This window comes from Tamandua tetradactyla, chromosome 14 (genome assembly GCF_023851605.1).
Source record: "Tamandua tetradactyla isolate mTamTet1 chromosome 14, mTamTet1.pri, whole genome shotgun sequence".
NCBI lineage: Eukaryota > Metazoa > Chordata > Mammalia > Pilosa > Myrmecophagidae > Tamandua > Tamandua tetradactyla.
Window position 1 is genome coordinate 35,026,363 of NC_135340.1, and position 22,494 is coordinate 35,048,856.

General features: G+C 37.5%; 1 protein-coding gene across 1 annotated transcript in view; it reads left to right on the forward strand.

Moving 5' to 3' along the window:
• Window positions 1–22,494, forward strand: part of CHD8 (chromodomain helicase DNA binding protein 8) — a 67,806-nt gene that overhangs the window by 14,638 nt on the left and 30,674 nt on the right. The window contains exons 5-15 of the mRNA XM_077127251.1: window positions 11,348–11,530; window positions 11,614–11,682; window positions 12,038–12,093; window positions 12,620–12,737; window positions 14,536–14,619; window positions 17,113–17,250; window positions 18,704–18,825; window positions 18,972–19,215; window positions 20,291–20,467; window positions 21,471–21,614; window positions 21,873–22,128. Coding sequence (XP_076983366.1) covers window positions 11,348–11,530; window positions 11,614–11,682; window positions 12,038–12,093; window positions 12,620–12,737; window positions 14,536–14,619; window positions 17,113–17,250; window positions 18,704–18,825; window positions 18,972–19,215; window positions 20,291–20,467; window positions 21,471–21,614; window positions 21,873–22,128 — 1,591 coding nt within the window. The remainder of the gene's footprint in view (window positions 1–11,347; window positions 11,531–11,613; window positions 11,683–12,037; window positions 12,094–12,619; window positions 12,738–14,535; window positions 14,620–17,112; window positions 17,251–18,703; window positions 18,826–18,971; window positions 19,216–20,290; window positions 20,468–21,470; window positions 21,615–21,872; window positions 22,129–22,494) is intronic.

Below are 22,494 nucleotides of genomic sequence, written 5' to 3' on the forward strand. Positions count from 1 at the left end.
GGTCTCGTGTCCTATGAGTAGAGACAGCATATAGATGGGTCCTGTCCTTTAATCCATTCTGCCAGACTATGTCTTTTGACTGGAGAGTTTAATCCATTAACATCCAGTGTTATTACTGCATGGGTAGTACTTTCTTCTACTGTTTTGCCTTCTGGATTTTATATGTCATATCTAATTTTCCTTCTTTTTACCTTTACTCATAGTCTTCCTTTCTACACTCTTTTCCAAACCTCTCTGTTCTGTCTTTGTATCTGTCTCTAGTGTTCCATTTAGTATTTCTTGCCGAGCTGGTCTCTTGGTCACAAGTTCTCTCAGTGATTTTTTGTCTGAAAATGTTTTAATTTCTCCCTCATTTTTGAAGGATAGTCTTGCTGGATGTAGAATTCTTGGTTGGCAGTTTTTCTCTTTTAATAATTTAAATATATTATTCCACTGTCTTCTCGCCTCCATGGTTTCTGCTGAGAGATCTGTGCATAGTCTTATTGGGCTTCCCTTGTATGTGATGGCTTGCTTTTCTCTTGCTGCTTTCAAGATCCTCTCTTTCTCTTTGACATCTGACATTCTGATTATTAAATGTCTTGGAGTATGTCTATTTGGATCTGTTCTCTTTGGGGTATGCTGCACTTCTTGGATCTGTAATTTTAAGTCTTTCATAAGAGTTGGGAAATTTTCAGTGATAATTTCCTCCATTAGTTTTTCTCCTCCTTTTCCCTTCTCTTCTCCTTCTGGGACACCCCAACATGTATATTCGTGTGCTTCATATTGTCTTTCAATTCCCTGAGTCCCTGCTCATATTTTTCCATTTTTTTCCCTATAGTTTCTGTTTCTTGTTGGATTTGGATGTTCTGTCCTCCAGTTCAGAAATCCTATGTTCTGTCTCTCGAAATCTACCATTGTAGGTTTCCATTGTTTTTTTCATCTCTTCTACTGTGTCTTTCATTCCCATAAGTTCTGTGATTTGTTTTTTCAGACTTTCAGTTTCTTCTTTTTGTTCTTTCCTTGCCTTCAGGGCCATTCCTTGCTTTTTCCTCGATTCATTGATTTGGTTTTTGATGAGGTTTTCCATGACTGTTCATACATTCTGAATTAGTTGTTTTAGCTCCTGTATGTCATTTGAATTGTTGGTTTGTTACTTTGACTGGGCCATATCTTCAATTTTCCTGGTGTGATTTGTTATTTTTTGCTGGCATCGAGGCATTTAATTACCTTAATTAGTTTATTCTGGAGATTGCTTTCACTTCTTTTATCTAGGGTTTTCTTGCTGGATGAGTTTGTTGTCTATCTGTTCTTTGACATTCCGTTCAGCTTTATCTGGACCTTTAGCTTAAGTTTTGTTTAACAGAGGAGAATTTTTCAGTTCTTGTTTTCTTGTTTCTTGCCCTGCTTGTGTGGTGCCTTTACCCCACACACACTTAGGAGGGTCTATGTAGGTATTATAGATGCCAGCCAGATTTTCCCAGACCAAACTGGCCTCCTATCAGGAGGAAAGTCACCTGCGTCGGTTTTCCCTGAGGGTGAGACCTAGCAGGTTGAAAGACTTTCCTGTGAAGTCTCTGGACTCTGTTTTTCTTATCCTACCCAGTATGTGGCGCTTGTCTGACTGCAGGTCCCACCAGCATGAGGTGGTGTGGTACCTTTAACTTTGGTGCACTCTCCCTGCTGGGGGCATGGTGGAGACAGAGGAGAGGTTGTAGGCTGGTTTTAATGACTTCAAATTACCAAGCCCTGGGGTCTGAATTCCTTGATGGAGGGATTCCACCTGGGTGGGGCTTCACCCCTCTCCTAGGGAAGGCATAAGCTCCAGATAAGGTCCCAAAAGAGCTCACTTCTGCCTATGCCTGGGGCAGTTGCAGCCTGAAAAGGCCTGCCGCCGTATCCAGAGGCAGTCAAGACTTTGTGGATACACACCACAAAAACCTCTGTTCCCTTCTTTTCTTCCCCCCTTTATCTGTCAGTCCTGCCCCCCTGGCGCCGGGGCAAAAGTGAGCAACCTCCGCTTTGATCAGGTTCACCTAAGCTGGGGGCCTATTTTTAGTAGTCAGAATTTGTTAATTAGTTCCACAATTGGCATTTGATTGTGCCCAGTCCCTGCTGCTGGTAAAGTCCTTTCCTTTCCCCTCTGGGAAGCGGCCTGTGGTGGAGGGGTGCTGGCTGCTGCAGTTTTGGGAACTCATGGTTCTGGGGGATGCTCACAGCTGGTCCAGCTGGTCCAGACTAGGGTACGCTGTGTGTTTGCTCACTATCGTGGCTCCGGGAGCTGTTCTGTACTGTTTCTGGTTATTTACTAGTTGTTCTGGAGGACGAACTAAAATGCGCATGTTGTTAAGCCGCCATCTTGACCCGGAACTCCTTTCTCTCACTCTTTAGGAGTAGTTGAGCTTATGGCCATTCTAACTTTTTAATGTTGGAAGGGGCTGTCAATAATATGGGATGGGGGATGGAACTATTGATGTTCTGGAACGGCTGGCCCCTCTGCGTTTCAGGACTTATCTGGACCAGGGACCCATCTGGAGATTGCAGGTTTCTCGAAAGTTACCCTAGTGTGTGGAACCTTTGTAGAATCTTATATAATGCCCTAGGTATTTAGAATTGGCAGAAATGGTTTTGGTTAGAGTTTGGCAAATTATGATAGTAGCACTGTCTAAATGAAGCGTGTGTAAGAGTGACCTCCAGAGTAGCATCTTGACTCTCTTTGAACCCTCTCAGTCACTTTTTTGTTACACTTCTTTTCCCCCCTTTGTCAAGATGGCATTGGTGATCCCACCGTGCCAGGGTCAGACTCATCCCTGGGGGTCGTCTCCCACACCACCAGGGAAACTTTCATCCCTGGATGTCATGTCCCACATAGTGGGGAGGGCAATGGTTTTACTTGCAAAGTGGGGCTTAGAGAGAGAAAGAGGCCACATAGGAGCAAGAAAAGAGGTCCTCCAGAGGTGCCTCTTAAGCATACTTGTGAGAAGGCTGAGGTCCACTACATACATAAGCTTCATAAGAGCAGGCCTCAAGATCAAAGGCTTGGCCTATTGATTTAGGTGTCCTAATGTTTGACACAGTATCAGCAGTTTCCTCCTGGTAAAGTTTAATAGTTCCATATTGTTTCTCCCATCCCCCAAGGGACTTTGCCAATACTGTTTAAATATCTACTTAATATACTCTGGGATGTATTCAGGTATTTCATTAAACTATACAGGATTAAAAACTCTCATTCTTATTCTGGGCTCCCTGTGTTTGGAATGTTTAAATGATCTATCCAGACAGGTTGAGTTAGATTATGTGCTATTAAAAATTTAGGTTCTGGACAAAGTAAACCTTTCTTCCTTGGATCTCAAAGAGTAGATAAAGTTCTAAAATACAGGCAATGTCTTTCTTACCCCTGTATTTTAAGATTATTTAAGATTAAATACCTTAATCCTGACCTTATTAGCTTTGTTCCTAATCTCTAAATACCAAGTTATACGTATATAAAACAGCCCCTCAAAATCCAGAATAGCAATTAACACTCCAGACTAAATGTGACTGCTATAAGAGCTTACAGTGTAGGCCCCAGTTTTCTTACAAGTATTTTCTAAGTGAGATCATACAATAATTGCTCTTTTGTTTCTGGCTTATTTTGCCTCGCCAAATGTCCCAGATGTTCATTCACGTCATTGCATGCCTCATAAGTTCATTCCTTTTTCTAGCAGCACAAGGTTTGATCATATGTATACACCATTGCTCACTCGCCAATCTACTTCTCAGTCGGTACATCCTTTAGCTACCTCCATTTGCTGGGCCTGATGTATAACATCCAAAGTGAGCAGTCCCCTCAATTTTAGATAATTTAGTTGTTCTTAAGAGAAAGGTAGCCAATAAACACTTCCTCACCAAATAGAAAATCCAAACTTCCCCCTAACTTTTGTCCCTACCCCCATTATGTACCCCTGGTATTGCTGTGGTACTGTTGCTGTTTTCCTGTTAAACATTGCCCATAGTATTCAATAGCATTTTTCCCCCTATACCCTGAAATTATACCCTTTGTACAAGATTCATTCCTTTCCTGTAGTTCATGCAAGAACTTAATCATATTGATAGTTTTAATAAGTAGGGCACATGAGTCTATACAACCCCTTTCAATCATATTCACCTTCAATATGGTAGTATTACTTACAGACCAACTAGTGAACCACCTTCACTTCTGTGTATTCCCTTACAGTTAAGTTCAACCTCATTAGCTAACTATTCACCCATCTTAACTTTCTGTGTATATCTAGGTTCCCTGTATTCTGTATTATAAGACTCTGGTTTTACCTTTACCATGGTCATAATAGTGGAATCATGCAATATATATCCTTTTGTGTCTGGCATTTTTCACTCAGCATTATGCCCTCAAGGCTTATCCATCTTTCACATGGTTCAGGACACCACTTTCTCTTACTGTTGCATAATATGCTGTTGTATGTGTATACCACATTTTGTTAATCCACTTGTCTGTTGATGGCCACTTGGATTGTTTCCATCGTTTGGCGACTGTGAGCAGTGCTGCTGTGAACATCGGTGTGCAAATGTCTTTTTGTGTCATTGCTTTCAGCACTTCTGGGAATATACCGAGTAGTGATATTACCTGGTCATAGGGCAACTCGATATTTAGTTTCCTAAGGAACTGCCAAACTGTCTTCCATAGAGGCTGTACTATTATACATTCCCCTAGGTAGTGCATAAGTGTCCCAATTTCTCCACATCCTCTCCAACATTTGTAGTTTCCTATTTGTTTAATAGCAGTTGCTCTTATAGGTGTGAGTTGCTTTCTCATTGTAGTGTTGATCTGCATTTCCCTTATAGCTAATGAAAATGAGCCTCTCTTCATGTGCTTTTTTAGCCGTCCATATTTGCTCTTCAGAAAAATGTCTATTCATATCTTTAGCACACTTTAAAATTGGGTTGCTTGTTCTTTTGTTGCTGAGTTGTATGATTTCTTTGTGTATATAGGAAATCAAAACTTTATCCAATGTGTGATTTCCGAATATTTTCTCCCATTGAGTTGGCTGCCTCTTCATCTTTTTTTTTTTTTTTGAAGTCTTTTGAAATGCAAAAGCATTTGATTTTGAGGAGTTCCCATTTATCTGTTAGGTCTTTTGTTGCTTTTGCTTTGGGTGTAAAGTTTAAGAAGCTACCTCCTATTACTAGGTCTTGAAGACGTTTCCCTACATTTTCATCTAGGAGCTTTTATGGTAATGGTTCTTATATTTAGGTGTTTGATCCACTTTGAGTTAATTTTTGTATAGGGTGTGAGGTAAGGGTCCTCTTTTATTCTTTTGGCTATGATACCCAGTTCTCCCATGCCCATTTATTGAAAGGACTATTTTGTCCCACTTCATTGGATTTGGGGGCTTTGTCAAAGACCAGTTGACTATAGATTTGGTGGTCTATTTCTGGGCTCTCAATTCCATTCCATTGGTCAATACTTAACGTTTTGTACCAGTACCATGCTGTTTTGAATAAGTTTTAAAACTAGGGAGTGTTAATTCTCCTGCTTTGTTTCTTCTTTTTTAGGGTACTTTTAGCTATTTACAGTCTGTTTCCCTTCCAGATGAATTTGAAACTAGTTTTGCCATGTCTTCAAATTAAATTATTGAAATTTTGATTGGTACTGTGTTGAATCTGTAGATCAATTTGGGTAGAATTTTACCTTCCTATCCATGGCCAGGAATGTCTTTCCACATGTTTAGATCTTCTTTGATTTCTTTTAGCAATGTTATGTAGTTTTCTGTGTACAAACTTTTGAATCCCTGGTTCGTTCATTCCTAGATACTTGATTCATTCATTCCTAGATACTTGATTCTTTTAGTTGCTATTTTGAATGGAACTTTTCCCTTAATTGACTCCTCAGTTAGGTCATTGCTTCTGTATAGAAACATTACTGATTTTTGCACATTAATTTTATATCCTGCTACCTTGCTGAATTTATTAGCTCAAGTAATTTTGTTGTAGATTTCTCAGAATTTTCCAAGTATAGTATCATGTCACCTGCAAATAATGAAAGTTTTGCTTTTTTCCAATTTGGATGCCTTTTTTTTTTCCTACCTGATTACTCTAGCTAGAACTTCTAGTATAATGTTGAATGATAGTGGAGACAGAGGGCATCTTTGCCTTGTTCCTGATCTTAGGGGAAAGCTTTCAGTCTCTCTCCATTGATTACGATTTTGGCTATGGGTTTTTCCTATATGCCTTTTATCATATTGAGAAAGTTACCTTTGATTCCTACCTTTTGAAGCGTTATCAGAAAAGGATGTTGAAATTTGTCAAATGCTTTTTCAACATCAATCAAGATGCTCATGTGACTTCCCTTTCAATTTGTTAACATGTTGTATTACATTAATTGATTTTCTTGTGTTGAACCATCCTTGCATTCCTGGTATAAACCCCACTTGTTCATGGTGTATAATTCTTTTAATGTGTTGTTGAATTTGATTTGCTAATATTTTATTGAGAATTTTTGCATCTTTGTTCATTAGAGAGATTGGTCTGTAGTTTTCTTTTCTTATAGCATCTTTACCCTCTTTTGGTATTAAAATGATATTACCTTCATAAAATGAGTTAGGTAGAGTTCCTTTTTGTCAGTTTTTTGGAAAAGTTTGAGCAGGATTGGTGTTCATTCTTTTGGAATGCTTGCTAAAATTCCTCTATGAGGCCATCTGGCCCTGGGCTTTTCTTTGTAGGAAGGTTTTTTTACATATTCATCATCATGATCATTTCTTAGAACATTTGCATCAATTCAGAAAAAGAAATAAAAAGACAATAGAAAAAGAAATAAAACTAAAACAGAAAAAAAAATTATACATACCATACCCCTTACCCCTCACTTTCTTTGATCACTAGCATTTCAAACTAAATTTATTTTAACATTTGTTCCCCCCCCCATTATTTATTTTTATTCCATATGTTCTACTCATCTGTTGGCAAGGTAGATAAGAGGAGCATCAGACACAAAGTTTTCACAATCACACAGTCACATTATGAAATGTAGGAAGATTTTTGATGACTGATTGAATCTCTTTCCTTGTGATTGGTTTGTTGAAATCTTCTAATTCTTCCTGAGTAAGGGTAGCTTGTTTGTGTGTCTCTAGGAGTTTGTCCATTTCATCTAAGTTGTCTAGTTTGTTGCATATAGTCGTTCATAGTATCCTCTTCTGATTTATTTCTTCAGGGTCTGTGGTAACGCGCACCTTCTTGTTTCTGATTTTGTTTATTTGCATCCTTTCTCTCTTTTTCTTTGTCAGTCTTGCTAGTGACCTATCAATTTTATTTGTTTTCTCAAAGAGCCAACTTTTGGTTTTATTAATTCTTTCTATTGTTCTTTTGTTCCCCCATTTATTTATCTGTGCTTTAGTCTTTGTTATTTCTCTTCTTTTATTTGCTTTGGGGTTAGTTTGCTGTTCTTTCTCAAATTCCTCCAAATGTGTTAAGTCCTCAATTTTTACCCTTTCATGGTTTTTAAGATAGGCATTTAGGGCAATAAATTTCCTTCTCAGCGCAGCCTTCACCACATTCCATAAATTCTGATAAGTTGTATTCTCATTTTCAATCATCTCCAGATAGCTACTGATTTCTCTAGCAATTTCTTCTTTGATCCACTGGTTGTTTTTATTTAATCTCCATATATTTGTGAATATATGAATATTTGTGAATATATGGAGATTCTCGTTCTTTGGAGGTTATTGAGATCCAGCTTTACCTCATTGTGATCAGAATAAAGTGCTTTGAATAATTTCAGTGTTTTTAAATTTATAAAGACCTGTTTTGTGCCCCAGCATATGATGTATCCTGGAGAATGTTCCATGAGCACTAGAGAAGAATGTATATCCTTGTGTTTTTGGGTACAATGACCTATACATGTTTGTTAGGTCTAATTCGTTTACCAGGTTATTTAATTTCTCTGTTTCCTTGTTGAACTTCTGTCTGGTTGTTCTATCTATACAGGAGAGTGGTGTATTGAAGTCTCCAACTATTATTGTTGAAACATCTATCGCTCCCTTCAGTTCTGCCAGTGTCTGTCTCATGTACTTTGGAGCTCCTTGATTGGAAGTATAAACATTTATGATTGTTATATCTTCTTGGTGTATTGACCCTTTACTTAGTACATAGTGTCCTTCTTTTTCTCTTATGATGTCTTTCCATTTAAAGTCTACTTTGTTCGATATTAGTATAGCTACTGCTGCTTTCTTTTGATTACAGTTTGCATGGAAAATCTTTTTCCAGCCTTTCACTTTTGATCTATTTGTATCCTTGTGTCTAAGATGAGACTCTTATAAGCAGCATATAGCTGGATTATCTTTCTTAATCCATTCTGCCAATCTTTTAATTGATAAGTTTAGTCCTTTAACATTCAGAGTTATTACTGAAAAGGCGTTTCTTAAATCCACCATCTTATCTTTTAAAATTTTATTTGTCAGACATATATTCTTTTCCTTCTTTCTCTTTGTATTCTTTAAAGTACCATTAGTGATAATTTAAGACTTCATTTCTGTGCCCTCCTCCAGACTTTCCTCTCCTGTTTTTTTTTTTTTCTCAACCAGCTGAACTCCTTTTAGTATTTCTTGAAGGGCCAGTCTCTTGTTGACAAATTCTTTCAGGACTTGTGGGGGCTGTATAGCACAGGTGCATATGGGAGCACCTTCCAGGTGTGGGAGCAGAGCGCTTGTGCTGTGGGTGGGCAAGAGTGTCTACCTGTGTCAGACAGGAATTGGGGTGCAGGTGTCAAGAGGTTGGTGCACAGATGTGTGGGCGCCCATAGTGAGGATGTGGCTGTGCATGCACTGGTCTGTGGGAAGGGACCCTAGTATGCATGGGTCTAGGGGTCAGTGCCCTGGTGTGTGCATGCTCAGAGCTCAGGGGTAGTCAGCTAGGGTTGCATCTGCCTGGGCTGAGGACCAGTGTGGCCCAGATACTTATGTCACCATTTGCCCAGAGCTGTGGGGCGTGGCTCCCATGTGCATGTATCTGTGAGGTCCTTACACTGATGAACATATGTTCAGACCTCGGGGGGGTTGGAACGTGAATGAGTGTGGCCTGGATGGGCAGGTGACCCACCTGTACCGGGCAGGGAGGGCGAGGTGGGGGTTGAGGGCTGGCTGTGGGTCCATGGGTCTCCGTAGTGTAGGGTGAGACCATGCTCTTGCTCAGTAGAAGTGGGTTGGGCTAGGGGAGGTATGCACTCAGGGTGGAGGTATGGGGCAGGGTGCGGGGGCGGGGGGTGAGAGTGTGGGGCAGAGCTGGAGCACTGGGAACTGGGTAGGGGGGTGGTTCATGGGGTTTAAGTGCATGGGATGTTGGGGGAGTTGCAGGTTGTGGGGCTGGGGCAGTGTGTGTGAATTTATCACAGTTAAGGAACGTGGCTTAACTTACTTCCTAGTCCCTGTCTCCCTGTTTATGCACTCCTGAGGGGGCCCCAGGCCTCTGTTTGGAAATGGTTAGGCTATTGGTGTTAGTTGGACAGTCTCTGGTTCTCTGCATCTCAGTTCTTCAGCTTTTGCAGCCAGGGCTTCCCTGTGTGATACAGAAGATCCTCCCCAGTCACCTATACCCTGGAATTGCCATCCCAGTTGCCTTCCCATACTTCTCTAGCTGTTCTTTGGTGCAAAAGTGAACTGAACCTATCCCATTCCACCATCTTCCTGGAATGGCATATATTTCTTAGTAATTGTAATTACTTAGATAATTCATCTTTTTGTTATTATGAATGGGATCTTTTCTTTCATAATATTTTCTGGCTGACTGTGTACAGGAATACTATTGATTTTTCAAAAATTAATTTTATACCAAGCCATTTAACTCAATTTTAGTAATTTCAGTTTCTGTCTCTGAGCTCTCTCCAAAATGTCTCTCCTTTAAAGAACTCCAGCAAGTGAATTAAGACCCACCTTGAATGGTCATAGTCACTTCTCCATGAAAGTGGAAGCCCCATCCAACAATATGTCTTCCCCCCACAAGATTGAATTAAAAGAACATAGGTTTTCTGGGGTATATAACAGTTTCACACTAACACAGGGATACACTCATGATTGAGGAATAATAATTTTATCTCACTCCTTCCCGATTTTTTTAATCATAAACTGCAATTATCACTTAAATTACTTAATTGAAAAATGTTTTACTTTACCACTTAAAAGAATAAAGTAGATGTATAGTGTATAAATATGGAAAATATCTCTAAGAATATTAATTAAGAAAATAAGCAGCCAAGCAGTACTTATAGTTTAAGTCTACTTTTTAAAACAAAAATATTTTGTATCTAAAAAAAAAAAACCATAATGAGAACTAATTATTCTTGCACCTTTGTACTTCAGAGTTGCTCCTGGTGTGAAGTACATAGCACTCTGGAGGCTGAGCATCCTCTATCAGTTTCCAGAGCTGCTTGTATATAGCACACAGGTTTCTGTTAGTTGGATTTCTAGATTTTGATAAAGCTGTTCAGTGAATAAATATATTCAGTACATAGAATAAATTTCATGGTTTGACAAATACATCTGCTAAGCTTTTTGTTATCATCTTTAGTTTGATTTTTCATGGGAATATTTAATTGAAATTTGTTTATTTGACTGTTGGCAAATTGTTTTGATAATGGAGATGTGGTTAATACTAATTTCCAAATATTTGCAAAATGTTGTTTTTTATTATAAAACTAATACCGGTTCAGTGGTATAATGCTCACCTTCCATGTGGGAGACCCAGGTTCGATTCCCAGACCATGCACCCAAAAGAAAGAAAAAAAAAAAACCTAATACATTACTTTTTTTTTTTTAATTGGAAGATAAATGTAGAGAAGAAAACAAAGTGCACATAATTGTTTGACAACTTGTTAAAATTTTTATATAGTTCCTTTTAGTTTTTTTTTTTTCATGGGTTTGGTGTGTGTGTGTACTACTACCAAAAATTGCTTGTTTTTATTGCAAATATTGCATGTTTTTATTACTTCTCTTATATAACATTTTATTCAAAATGTCTAGCTTTTTAAAATTATATACTTACTTTTATTATCATTGTGTCACAATTTCTTAATTCTGTTGTTATTTATGTAGCTGGATTCCAGTTTATCCTGTATTACAAATAACATTGAAATTAACCCCCTTGACATCAATATGTGTTTCAAATTACTAAAGATAGCTTTCAGGGGATAATATTAGCATATTGAAGGAAATAAACATTTTTAGGCTTTTCTTTGAAAAGTCACAGTCTTGTTAGAGACATCATTATGTAGGGTTCAGCAGTTTTTTGCAACATGAGGAATAAAGTAAAAGATTTGCTTGGCAAGTCTTACCAACTTTTTACCTTGAGAGATCTAAGCAGTTATTTTTACCATTTTTCTCTATAGAAGAGACGCTCAAACCGCCAAGTAAAGCGAAAAAAATATACAGAAGATCTGGATATAAAGATCACAGATGATGAAGAAGAAGAAGAGGTAGATGTAACTGGGCCAATAAAACCTGAGCCTATCCTCCCTGAACCAGTGCAGGAACCAGATGGCGAGACTTTGCCTTCCATGCAATTCTTTGTGGTAAGCTGCAAACTTAAGCAATTTGAGAGGTTTACTCTGCTGTTCATAAATCATTTGTTGACTGACTACATCTTTTCCTGTAGGAGAATCCCAGTGAAGAAGATGCAGCCATTGTAGACAAAGTGCTTTCTATGCGGGTTGTCAAGAAAGAGGTGAGGTCTCTTTATCTTTAATATCAGCCCAGAATGCTACATTCAGGGGCCTTATTTAATGAGCACCTTTGGATGTTGGAATACATTGCTGAGGGCATCGTTAGAGATGATGGAGGAAAGTTAGCTAAAAGAAACTGTCTTAGCCTGTCTTCTTTCACTTATCTGTTTGTAGTATGTAAAAATTTATTTTCTCCAGCGATCAGTGCTCTTTCAGAGATGTCAGATTAGTTTATTAACCCTTTGGTCAATATATTCAGGGAATATTAGATATGAAATTCTGCCTTTTGTGATTAAAATTTAATGGTTCTTTCTTTAACACGTAAGGGATTAGTGACTGTAATTTGTTTCTTTTCAGCTTCCTTCTGGACAATATACTGAAGCAGAAGAATTCTTTGTCAAATACAAGAACTAGTATGTGATCTGTGCAAAAAGCTTTACACACCAAACTCCTCAGGGTTGTAAAAATGTTCTCCTGCATAGTCTATCCTGATTGGGAATGTGACCCTTTTTTATTTAATCTCCTAGCCCAAATTACTGTTTTCAGTGGGAAAAATGACTTTTTTAGGAGAGAAGTTCAGGAATTGATGTCTTACTACTTTCCTATAAAGAAGTTGGGGTTAGGGTGGTTCCTGATGAGATCTCTTGTAATCCCTTATCCCTTAGTCTAATACTGAGGCCTTGCTACTCAAATTGTGGTTTGTGGACCAGCAAAATTAGCATCACTTGGATGTTTTTTAAAAATGTAGAATCTCACATCCACCCCAGAACAGGTGGTTTATGTGCAAGCACTGAACTAAGAAGCAGTGACCTAAGAGACCATCTCCCCAACTAAACATACACTCATCATGTCTTCTTCTGGCTAATCCCAAGATCTCAAAACACTAGCCTGCCAATTCCCTTTTTTCACACCATGACTGGCTATTTCCATCCCCTTTAGCTCCTATCTGCACTGTGAATGGGCTACTATCTCCCAGCTAGAGAAGGATAAGAGGATCCATCAAAAACTAAAGCGCTTCAAAACCAAAATGGCTCAGATGAGACACTTCTTTCACGAGGTAATTTGGAATAGGTATTTCATATCATTTCTTTCACAGATACACAAATTTCTGGGATTGTCAGCCTTGACTTAAAGTTTCTTTGTATATATGGGTATAAAATTTTAATTTTGATAATTAAACTACTTAATTGCCCCATGCTTTGTTTTACCAAGTTTAAAACTGGTTGTTTTATAAATTATAGGATATTTTAAAATTAACTTAATTAGTATGCATCCTTTTACAAAAGGATGATAAATTGACCTCCAGTTGAGGTCTTCTCCCGCCATTATCAGTCTTTAGCTATTATTTGTATCTATAGACATAAGCAACCATATCATTAAAAGAGAACATTTACTTTCTCAGAATTTTTAATCAGATATTAAAAAGGATGATAAAGGAGCTTTAATTTTCCATATCCATTATTAACACTATAACATACTTTAAAAGTCTCTTGAGCCATATTTAAGCTCCCCACTTTCCTTTGAAGGTTTTGTGTGTACATCCCTTTGTCAAACTCTGGGATTTCTCATTTTTATTCTATATAATGTATTAAATGCTGTTGAGGAAAAGGTTGATTTTTTTTTTAAGCTAAAAAGCCTTAGAGTTATAAGAGCAAAGCTCTAGTATGAAAGACTAAGAGAAGGAATAAATGTTTAATTTCGACAAAAACATTTTGGCTGAATACAGCTGATAAGGTTAACTTTATGCCACCAGATATGCCTGTAAATGAACTATTTTCTTTATCGCCTGGAGAAGGCAAGTAGGGCAAAGTAGGTTTTATAGTTTCTTTTTTATGGAAATATTGAGTATTGATATGCATTTTTAATCCGTGTTTTTTTAAAAGTCTAAATTGTGAATTGTACAATTAAACTATTATCCCATTCAAGTTAGGCTTAGATTATAATCTAATCAGGGCAGTAGGAGAAAGATGGGGAAAAGAGATGCCACAGAAACCAAGGGAAAAGAGTATCTTATAAAAGGAAGAGGTTTTCCCCCCCTATTATTTCTTTGAGGTCTTTCTTTGGAATTTTGGAATACCCCCAAAGTTAGATACCAGTGACTTAGAAGAAATAGAGTCATCAAAGATGATTTAAGAACTGGCAAAAAAAACAAAAACAGAAAACAAACAGAAAAGATGGGGGGCAGGGAGACAAGAGAACATGGTATCTCAGAAAAACTAAGAGAAGAGAGTGCTTTATAGAAGGAATGATAAATTGTTGAATGCTCCTTAGCGGTAGAGTAAGATGGATATAGAAATGTGTCTATTATATGTGGCAATTTGGAGACAATTGGTGACCTTGATCAAAGCAGTTTTAGTTGTGTGATAGAAGTGGAAGACAGATTGGAATGGATAGATGAAAGAAAGAGAGGTGATGAAATGAAGATAGCATGTGTTTAAACATGGTTAAACTAGGAAAAGTTTGGTTATGAAGCAGGGCAGAAAAATAGATGTGGAGGGAAATAGCATCAAGGATGGTCTTTTTTAAGATGTGAAGTAGAGCATGTTTGGATGTTTGTGGGAATGATCCAGTAGAGAGGGATTCCAACGAAGGTGAGAAAGGGTAGAATCCAAAGCATGTATGGAGAGACTGGCCTCTGCTAGGGAGAAGGCTTTGTGGTGACAGATGAGAGGATGGGTGTAGATCCAGGTTAGTTTATAGGATTTGGTACTGGGGAAATGAGGAAAATCACATCTGATGGCTTGCCTTTTCCTACTAAATTTCAAAGTGGGGTCTTTAACGAAAGGTGAGATGACGCGATGGCCTTACTAGTCAGTGATCTTTTGGTCTTATTGTTGGTTTCACAATTTATCTAGGATGAAGAACCCTTTAATCCAGACTATGTAGAGGTGGATAGGATATTGGATGAGTCTCACAGTATTGACAAGGACAATGGGGAGGTGAGTTGGGACTTGGAAGACCATTAAAGGCCTCTCATAGATTTCTGCTAGTCTGCTTGCTCATCCTTTATTTTTCAGGTATGACTGAAAAATCTCTGGAACTGAAAAGGTATTTTTGAATTTTTCTGAGGGATTCATAAGATGATATTGGAAAAGTAAGGGAGTAGAGAAGCTAACAGCAAAGGTTACTATAAGGTCAAATATCTAGAAACTATATAAGTACTGAAAATTCATGTACCTTGGTCTCATTTTCTTTCAGTTTTATATGACATTCAGTTTTGGGGGGAAGGAAGGGATATGTCACAAATCTCCAAATTTGTTAATATGGGAATACGTATATAGGCTCATAACTTTCTCCAAATCTGGTTGCTGCTGCAAATTTGGTATTTCCTGAACTCACCATCGGTTAAATGCTTTTTCAGTTGTCTTCAAAGCAGATCTGCATTTGAGTCTGTATTTTTAGCAGATTTTGGGGTTCCCCTCTCACAGATTCAGATTCATTAAGTCTAAGGACCCAAAGATCTATAAGTTTATTTTCTCAGGGGTTTTCATACATAGCTTGACTGGGAATCACTGCATTAAACTTTTATTTGATTTGGGGAGCAGGTTTTATGTATACTAGAACATTTGCAGATACAGTTTCATAAATCACATTTTTTCCATTTTGCAAATAGATTGATAATCACATCAAAGCCTCCAGGGAATTCAGCATTCTCTCTTTTTAACTTCAAAGTTATATGTAAACTTTGAACCACCATTTTCTTAGAACTCTTCATTTTCTTTTTACTTCAAGTTGTAGTTGTTGGTTTAGCTTAGCTGGGCCATGTTTCAAAAACAAAGTTTTATCACTTCTGGAAGTTACTTCTTACACAGCAAACTTCTGGAAGTTACTTCTTACACAGCAATCAGTAGAGAGCAACAGAACTTTGTTAAGATGTCAGTGCTTAGTAGCAAGCAGGGCTCATTCACAAGCTAAATGACTTGCTCCCACACATCATACTCACAGGACCTAAGTGTCAAATTCTTCCCTCTGTAAAATTACAAAGTTTACTCTTATTTTATAAACCTTCAGGGTCACTGAGATTTTCAGAACTTTCAAGTCCAAGGCCTACCACAAATGCTGTTCTTTGGATTGGGGGTGGTGATTATTGTCTGTTGTTCATTTGTGGGAAGTGAGTGGGTAATGAATCAATTATTAGTGAGGACAGATTAGTTATTGTTGAATTCCCATCATATTCAGTATCTCAGCCTTCCCAGCCTGGAAAATCTTAGTGCTCTTTACCACTGTACTTTTATTTCCAAAAGCGGTTGTCCTTTGGTTATGTTCCTTTGGAACGTATTCTGCAACTGGCATGCATATGAAAATGGTACCTTGATAATATAATTTATGCTCCCAATGTTGGATAATAACATTCTGTATCCCACCCACCCTGAAATGAGTTACTTTTCTTATCCCTTTTATACTACCTAATATTGGAAATAAATATTAAATATTAAGATCCTTGGAAAAGTAAGTTATAATACCAGAAATATGTGACCCAGACAAGTAACTTTATATGGAAAGTGACCTGAGACTTTACCATAAAGAACAGAATAAAGGAGGACCTGGATTAATTTTAAGAATATCTTCATGTGTGATTCTCTTGCAGTACTTCTTTTTTTTTTTTTGAACTTCTTATCACCTATTTTAAGAGGTCTTCTATAAATTGATAATTAGAAATCCCTGTTGATTATACTAGGCCTGAACCAATCCTTCTGCTTTATATGAGCCACCATTGGAAGTGCAGTAAGTACAAAGATCATCTTGAATAGTGAAAATAGAAGCCATTTTACCATTGGTAACTGCCTCTTCCATTGCAGTAGAATGCCTACATAGAGCATAATATAGTAATTGGAGCTTCACATTTCCCTTCCTCTTTACTCTTGTTACTTCTCTTTGGTGCTAGTTCTCATAGTTATCGCCTAGCTCCTTGGGGTTCACAGTAAATTTTTTCACCACCATCATACTGCTCTTGTGGTAGCATCTGCACTCACAGCCCCAGGAGCTCAGATACCCAGTGATGTCAGCCCTCCTGTGCTTCTATGGGTTTAACCCTCACTCCTAAAAGTAACCTGGTTTTCACGTACCAGATTTGCTGCAAGGAGAATAAGGAACAGACTCATATATTGAATTTCAACCTAATTTCACACAATGTTGAAAAAAAAAAACTTTTTTTTTCATCTGTTTGGTAGGTGCATATAATGTTTAAGTGCTCAGTGTTCTAAAAATCACTGGGTAGAAATTTCACTTTTATATCAGATCCTACTGATAAAGTTACCTGAAAGAATGATCAAAGCCAAAAATCATGTGTCAACAGGTGAACTGCCTGACTTTTTCAGCAGATTTGAAGCTTTGACAGTTTGTGATCTGATACTATAGTCTAATTCTTATCCTTTAACCAGAATAAAGAAAAAAATACCAGTTTATTAAATCCTTGGCTTTTCCTCTTGCAGCCTGTAATTTACTATCTGGTGAAATGGTGCTCTCTGCCCTATGAGGATAGTACATGGGAGCTGAAAGAGGACGTTGATGAGGGCAAGATTCGAGAATTTAAACGGATCCAATCAAGGCACCCAGAACTCAAAAGGGTGGTATGTACATTTGCATTTAGAGTATAAAGGTTATATATAATTCGCATTGATTTTTTTCCTTTAGAATTTTTGTAGTTTTAACTTTTCATTATGAAAATTTTCATTTGCAAAAGTTGAGAAATAGTGTAAGGAATGTATTATACCCAGTGTACCATGACCCAGCTTTAGCAATTATCAATATGTGGGCAATTTTGTTTCATATATTTCTTTACCCATCATTCTCCTATTTCCCAGATAATGTAAAACAAATCTTAAACTCTTATATCTGTAAATGTTTCATGGTTTATCACTAAAAAATAATACCATGATTATACCTGAAAAAAATTAGCAATTATTATCATAAAATATCCAATCATTGTATACATTTCCTGATTGTCTTCTAATTTTTAAAAATTTATTTGAAGGGCACAGATGGTTCAGTGGTAGAATGCTCACCTTCCATATGGGAGACTCGGGTTTGATTCCCAGACCATGCACCACCCCCCACCAAAAAAAAATCTATTTCATTTGAGATTTAAATGAAGTCTATATATTGCTATTTGTTGGTAATATGTATCAAGTCTCTCAATTATAGTTCCCCTCACTCTTTTCCTCTCCTCTCTTTGCAGTTTTTCTAGGTGATTTGTTCTGTAGAGTTTTCCACAGTCTTTATTTTGCTGATTGCATTCCCCTTAGTTCCTTTTACCATGTTGTCTATCCCTTATTGTTCACATGAGCTGTTGATCTAGAGCTGTACTGTCCCACAGAACTTATTAGAGCCATGCCGTCCAACACAGTAGCCACTAGCCATGTGGCTATTTGAATTTGAATGGATTGTTCCTTTGTCACACTAGCCATATTTCAATTATTCAGTACCCACTTGTCACTAGTGATAGATATAAAACATTCCATCGTTGTAAAAAATTCTATTAGACAGCCCTATTCTAGAGGCTTAGTCAGATGGGGGAGGGAGACCAGTAAATCTGCTTCATAGGTGGTTGTGTTACCTTTATCAAGTTATCTTTTCTAATGTTATCAGCCACTTATGGTCATTGCTTAAGTCCATTAATTCTTTTAATGATTTTAAAGTGGCAATACTTGAAGTCTGTCATCTCATCATTTATTAGCTAGAATCTTCTATAAAATGAAACGTCTTTTCATCTACATTTGGTTACCCTGTACCCTGAGGTACAGATTTTATAGGAAAGAAAGATAAAGGCTTTCTTCTTTTCCTTTATTTATCAGTTTCTAAAATAACTGAAGTAGTTTCCTAGTATTCTCCTAAAGTGACCTGTTCTTTTTTTCTTTTAATCTTCAAGTATTATTATGAACTTACGAATTTAATTATGTTTGATATGGTTTGATCCAAATAATAATTTTTAAAAATTTACTTCAACTGTTTGAACTACTTAGTAAGTCTTACCTAATTTTCTGAGTTTCTCCAACCCATTTGTTCAAATTTCCTAATTTTTAGAATCGCCCGCAGGCAAGTGCCTGGAAGAAGTTGGAGTTATCACATGAGTATAAAAACAGAAACCAGTTACGGGAATATCAGTTGGAAGGAGTCAATTGGCTGCTTTTTAATTGGTATAATAGGTAAGGAAAACACTGGGCCCATAAGATATAGGCTCAGTTTGGGGATTATTTTTAGTCATCTTCTGTTGACAGTTTTTTTCTACTTAGTGTTTTTGTCAAGATGATATCTTTTGACATGCTTTTCTTTCTGCATGATAATTCTGCAGGCAGAACTGCATCCTGGCTGATGAAATGGGATTGGGCAAAACTATTCAGTCCATTGCCTTCTTGCAGGAGGTATATAATGTGGGCATCCATGGCCCCTTCCTGGTCATTGCCCCACTGTCCACAATTACTAACTGGGAACGAGAATTCAATACATGGACAGAGATGAACACTATTGTGTACCATGGAAGTTTGGCAAGCCGGCAGATGATTCAGCAATATGAAATGTACTGCAAAGATTCACGGGTAAGTTATATATCTTGGGATTTCTATGGGAGAGGGAAACTCGGGTTTTAGAGGTTATGTATACATAAAAAACTTTTATTGGGGCTCCCTGTGACTTAAGGCATTTTTGTGCAGCAATGTGCAGGGCATTTTTTGACTTTTAAATTTTTATCCAGTTGAAATTCTGACTTTGTTAATATATGCATTGCAAATAGAATTTTACCAGCATTGTAGAGGTTTTCATCACAAAAGTATTTTTTCAGAGTGGAATTCATTTAGTCATTGTAAGTCCTTAATTGAGTCTCCATATAGTATTGAGTATAAACCATTTCTTTCATTTTTTAGTCTACTGAAATTTACATCAAGGTCAGTTCCTTTCTCTGTAAATTTGGAAACAAAAATTTGAATAATTTATCATTTTTTTATCAATGCAAAATTTTCTGAATTGTTTTTATATCATTAGTTTTCATCTGTGGTTTTTATTTCTACCAAACCACCATTTCTCAAGTTACATTTTGTAGCTCTCGATTTTGTTGAAATGATTGACTGCATCTGTCAATTTTTAGGCAGTGATCAATATTACCATGTATTGTATTAGCAATTTTCACTTTAATTTTTCTCTTGTATGTTCAGCAGTGTCCATCCACCATTTTAAATTTTAATGTTAATCAATAAAAATGTGGTTCAGAGCAAAAGTATAGGACACAGATACAGAACCTGAGTATACAACAGGGTCTGTCCACTTTCATTCATTGATGTCTGTTATTTTCCCAAGAAGCAGAATATGTTGAGGAAGGAAGCAATTTATCTATTTTTTTTTTGCATGGGCAGGCACCGGGACTTGAACCTGGGTCTCTGGCATGGCAGGCTAGAATGCTGCCACTGAGCCACTGTCAGGCTGCCCAGCAGTTTATTTTACATTCAGTGATTTGGTGTTGTTTATCAGGAAGTTGGGTGGTAGAGGGCAATAGTGATGTGGTTCATATTTTCTATTAAACCTGTCTGAATATAGAAGGGAGAGTGAGTAAGTAATTCAGAAGAGCTCCTCATTTAGGTACATTTCAGGCCTTCTCTGCCTTTCTCCCTTCACACTTAGGGGCGCCTCATTCCAGGTGCATACAAGTTTGATGCCCTGATTACCACTTTTGAGATGATTTTGTCAGACTGTCCTGAGCTTCGTGAGATTGAATGGCGCTGTGTCATCATTGATGAGGCCCATCGGCTGAAGAACCGTAATTGCAAGCTGCTTGATAGTCTCAAGCATATGGACCTGGTAAGATCCCCTCACTGACTTGTGGGCAAAAGAAAAACAAAACCCTGGAATTAAAATAACCCTAATTGCTATGGAATTAAAATAACCCTATTTTAGCAAAGGAGTTAAAAATTAGAATCTTTTTATTGGGTGGTGGGTATAGCCTATGGGAATTTGAAAGTCATATAGATTTTAGGTTTGGACGTTTAGTGGTTTTCAGCCATTTGGAGAGGTGGGATACTGTATTAGCTGCCTATTGTTGCATAATAAAATACCCTGAAGCCTAGATGATTAAAATGACAGCCATTATTTTTCATGAATCTCTAGCTCAGCAATTTAGGCTAGGCTCTGCTATGTCTTTCTTTGATGGTCTTCTGGGATCATTAATGACTGAAGCAGCTGACAGTTGGAGGATTGTTGACTGGGGCTTCTGGTTTATCTTCCACATGACCTCTCATCTTCTTGGAGGCCACAGCAGGCTTCTTTACATGGTGGTCTCAGCACAATGTTCCAAGAAGGCAGAGAGGAAGCTGTGAGGCTTCTAGAGAGATATAGGCTCTGACACTCACACAGTATCACTTCTGCCACATTTTCCTTGTTAGGGCAAGTCACATGGCAAGCTCAGGTTCAAAGGATGAAACTTGATAGGAAAAGCTACAAGGAATTAATGGCCATATTTAATCCAGCACAGATACATTCCTAAAAGGGACATACTAGGATATCTTTGGGTAGTTGAGTGAGGAGAGTCATATGTAATTAGAAAATATCACTCTGAGTTATTTCTTTTTTTCTTATAATCATAGGATTTCAATATTCTAAGTAATATCAAAGGGTGTCTTGAGAGTGTCTTGTGTTTATCAAAAGAGGGAGCAAGTGAAAGTGAAGACTTTCTCCACTTTCTGGGCCATTCCCATGAGTTCACAGATAAAGAAATTAAAACTAAAGATGAAGTATTTGATGGAGAACCCCAGAACTCTTTAGTATTTTTTAATTTCATCACCATTATGTTTTTCTCTCTTTCTAGGAACACAAAGTGCTACTCACAGGAACACCATTGCAAAATACTGTAGAGGAACTGTTTAGCTTGCTTCATTTCTTAGAACCTTCACAGTTTCCCTCAGAATCAGAGTTCCTCAAGGACTTTGGGGATCTCAAGACAGAAGAACAGGTAGGGAGTCTGTTGATGAGGTACTAATCCAAGACAAAAAAAATTAGTTTATACCAGGCAGACCCATCTGTCACCATAGGCATCAAGTGTCTTTCTGACCTTCCTTATAACCTTTTACCTACATTATCTGTGGGATTGTCTAAAATCTGTATTTTTCAGGTAGTGGAAAACCCTTAACTTTTTTTCACCACGTTTCCATTTAATATGAGAATGTTATCCCATGTTACTGATGTCTTTTTCTCTTTGTCTTGGACACAGGTTCAAAAGCTACAGGCCATTCTCAAGCCGATGATGCTAAGAAGACTGAAAGAGGATGTTGAAAAAAACTTGGCACCTAAACAGGAAACTATTATTGAAGTAGAGCTGACCAACATCCAGAAGAAATACTACCGAGCTATTTTGGAGAAGAATTTTTCTTTCCTTTCCAAAGGGGCAGGTCATACCAATATGCCTAATCTACTCAACACAATGATGGAGTTGCGCAAGTGCTGCAACCACCCATATCTCATCAATGGTGAGGGCATTCCTGGAAAATGCCTAAATTTCTGTATTATCTGTGTTAATTTTCAAATGTGATATTCCTCAGAAATAATGGAGGCATTGACTGATCTAGCCTAATTGGGGAATGCATTTTCCTTTTAGAAAAATTCTGTAGAATTTTCTTAGTTGATTTTAACCCCTTGATCTTGCATAATCTCCAAGCCATTCTGTTCTCTGGACAAATGTCCTTGCTTATATTCCATTTTGCTGTGGGTTTTTGGGTACAGGTAGGGTGGTAATAGTAGTTTGTATGTTCCCTCCTAGTCCTTATTCACATATATTTTTTTTTTTACCCAATTATAATTGGCCTCCTTTACTTGGTATATTTTGGCTAACACAG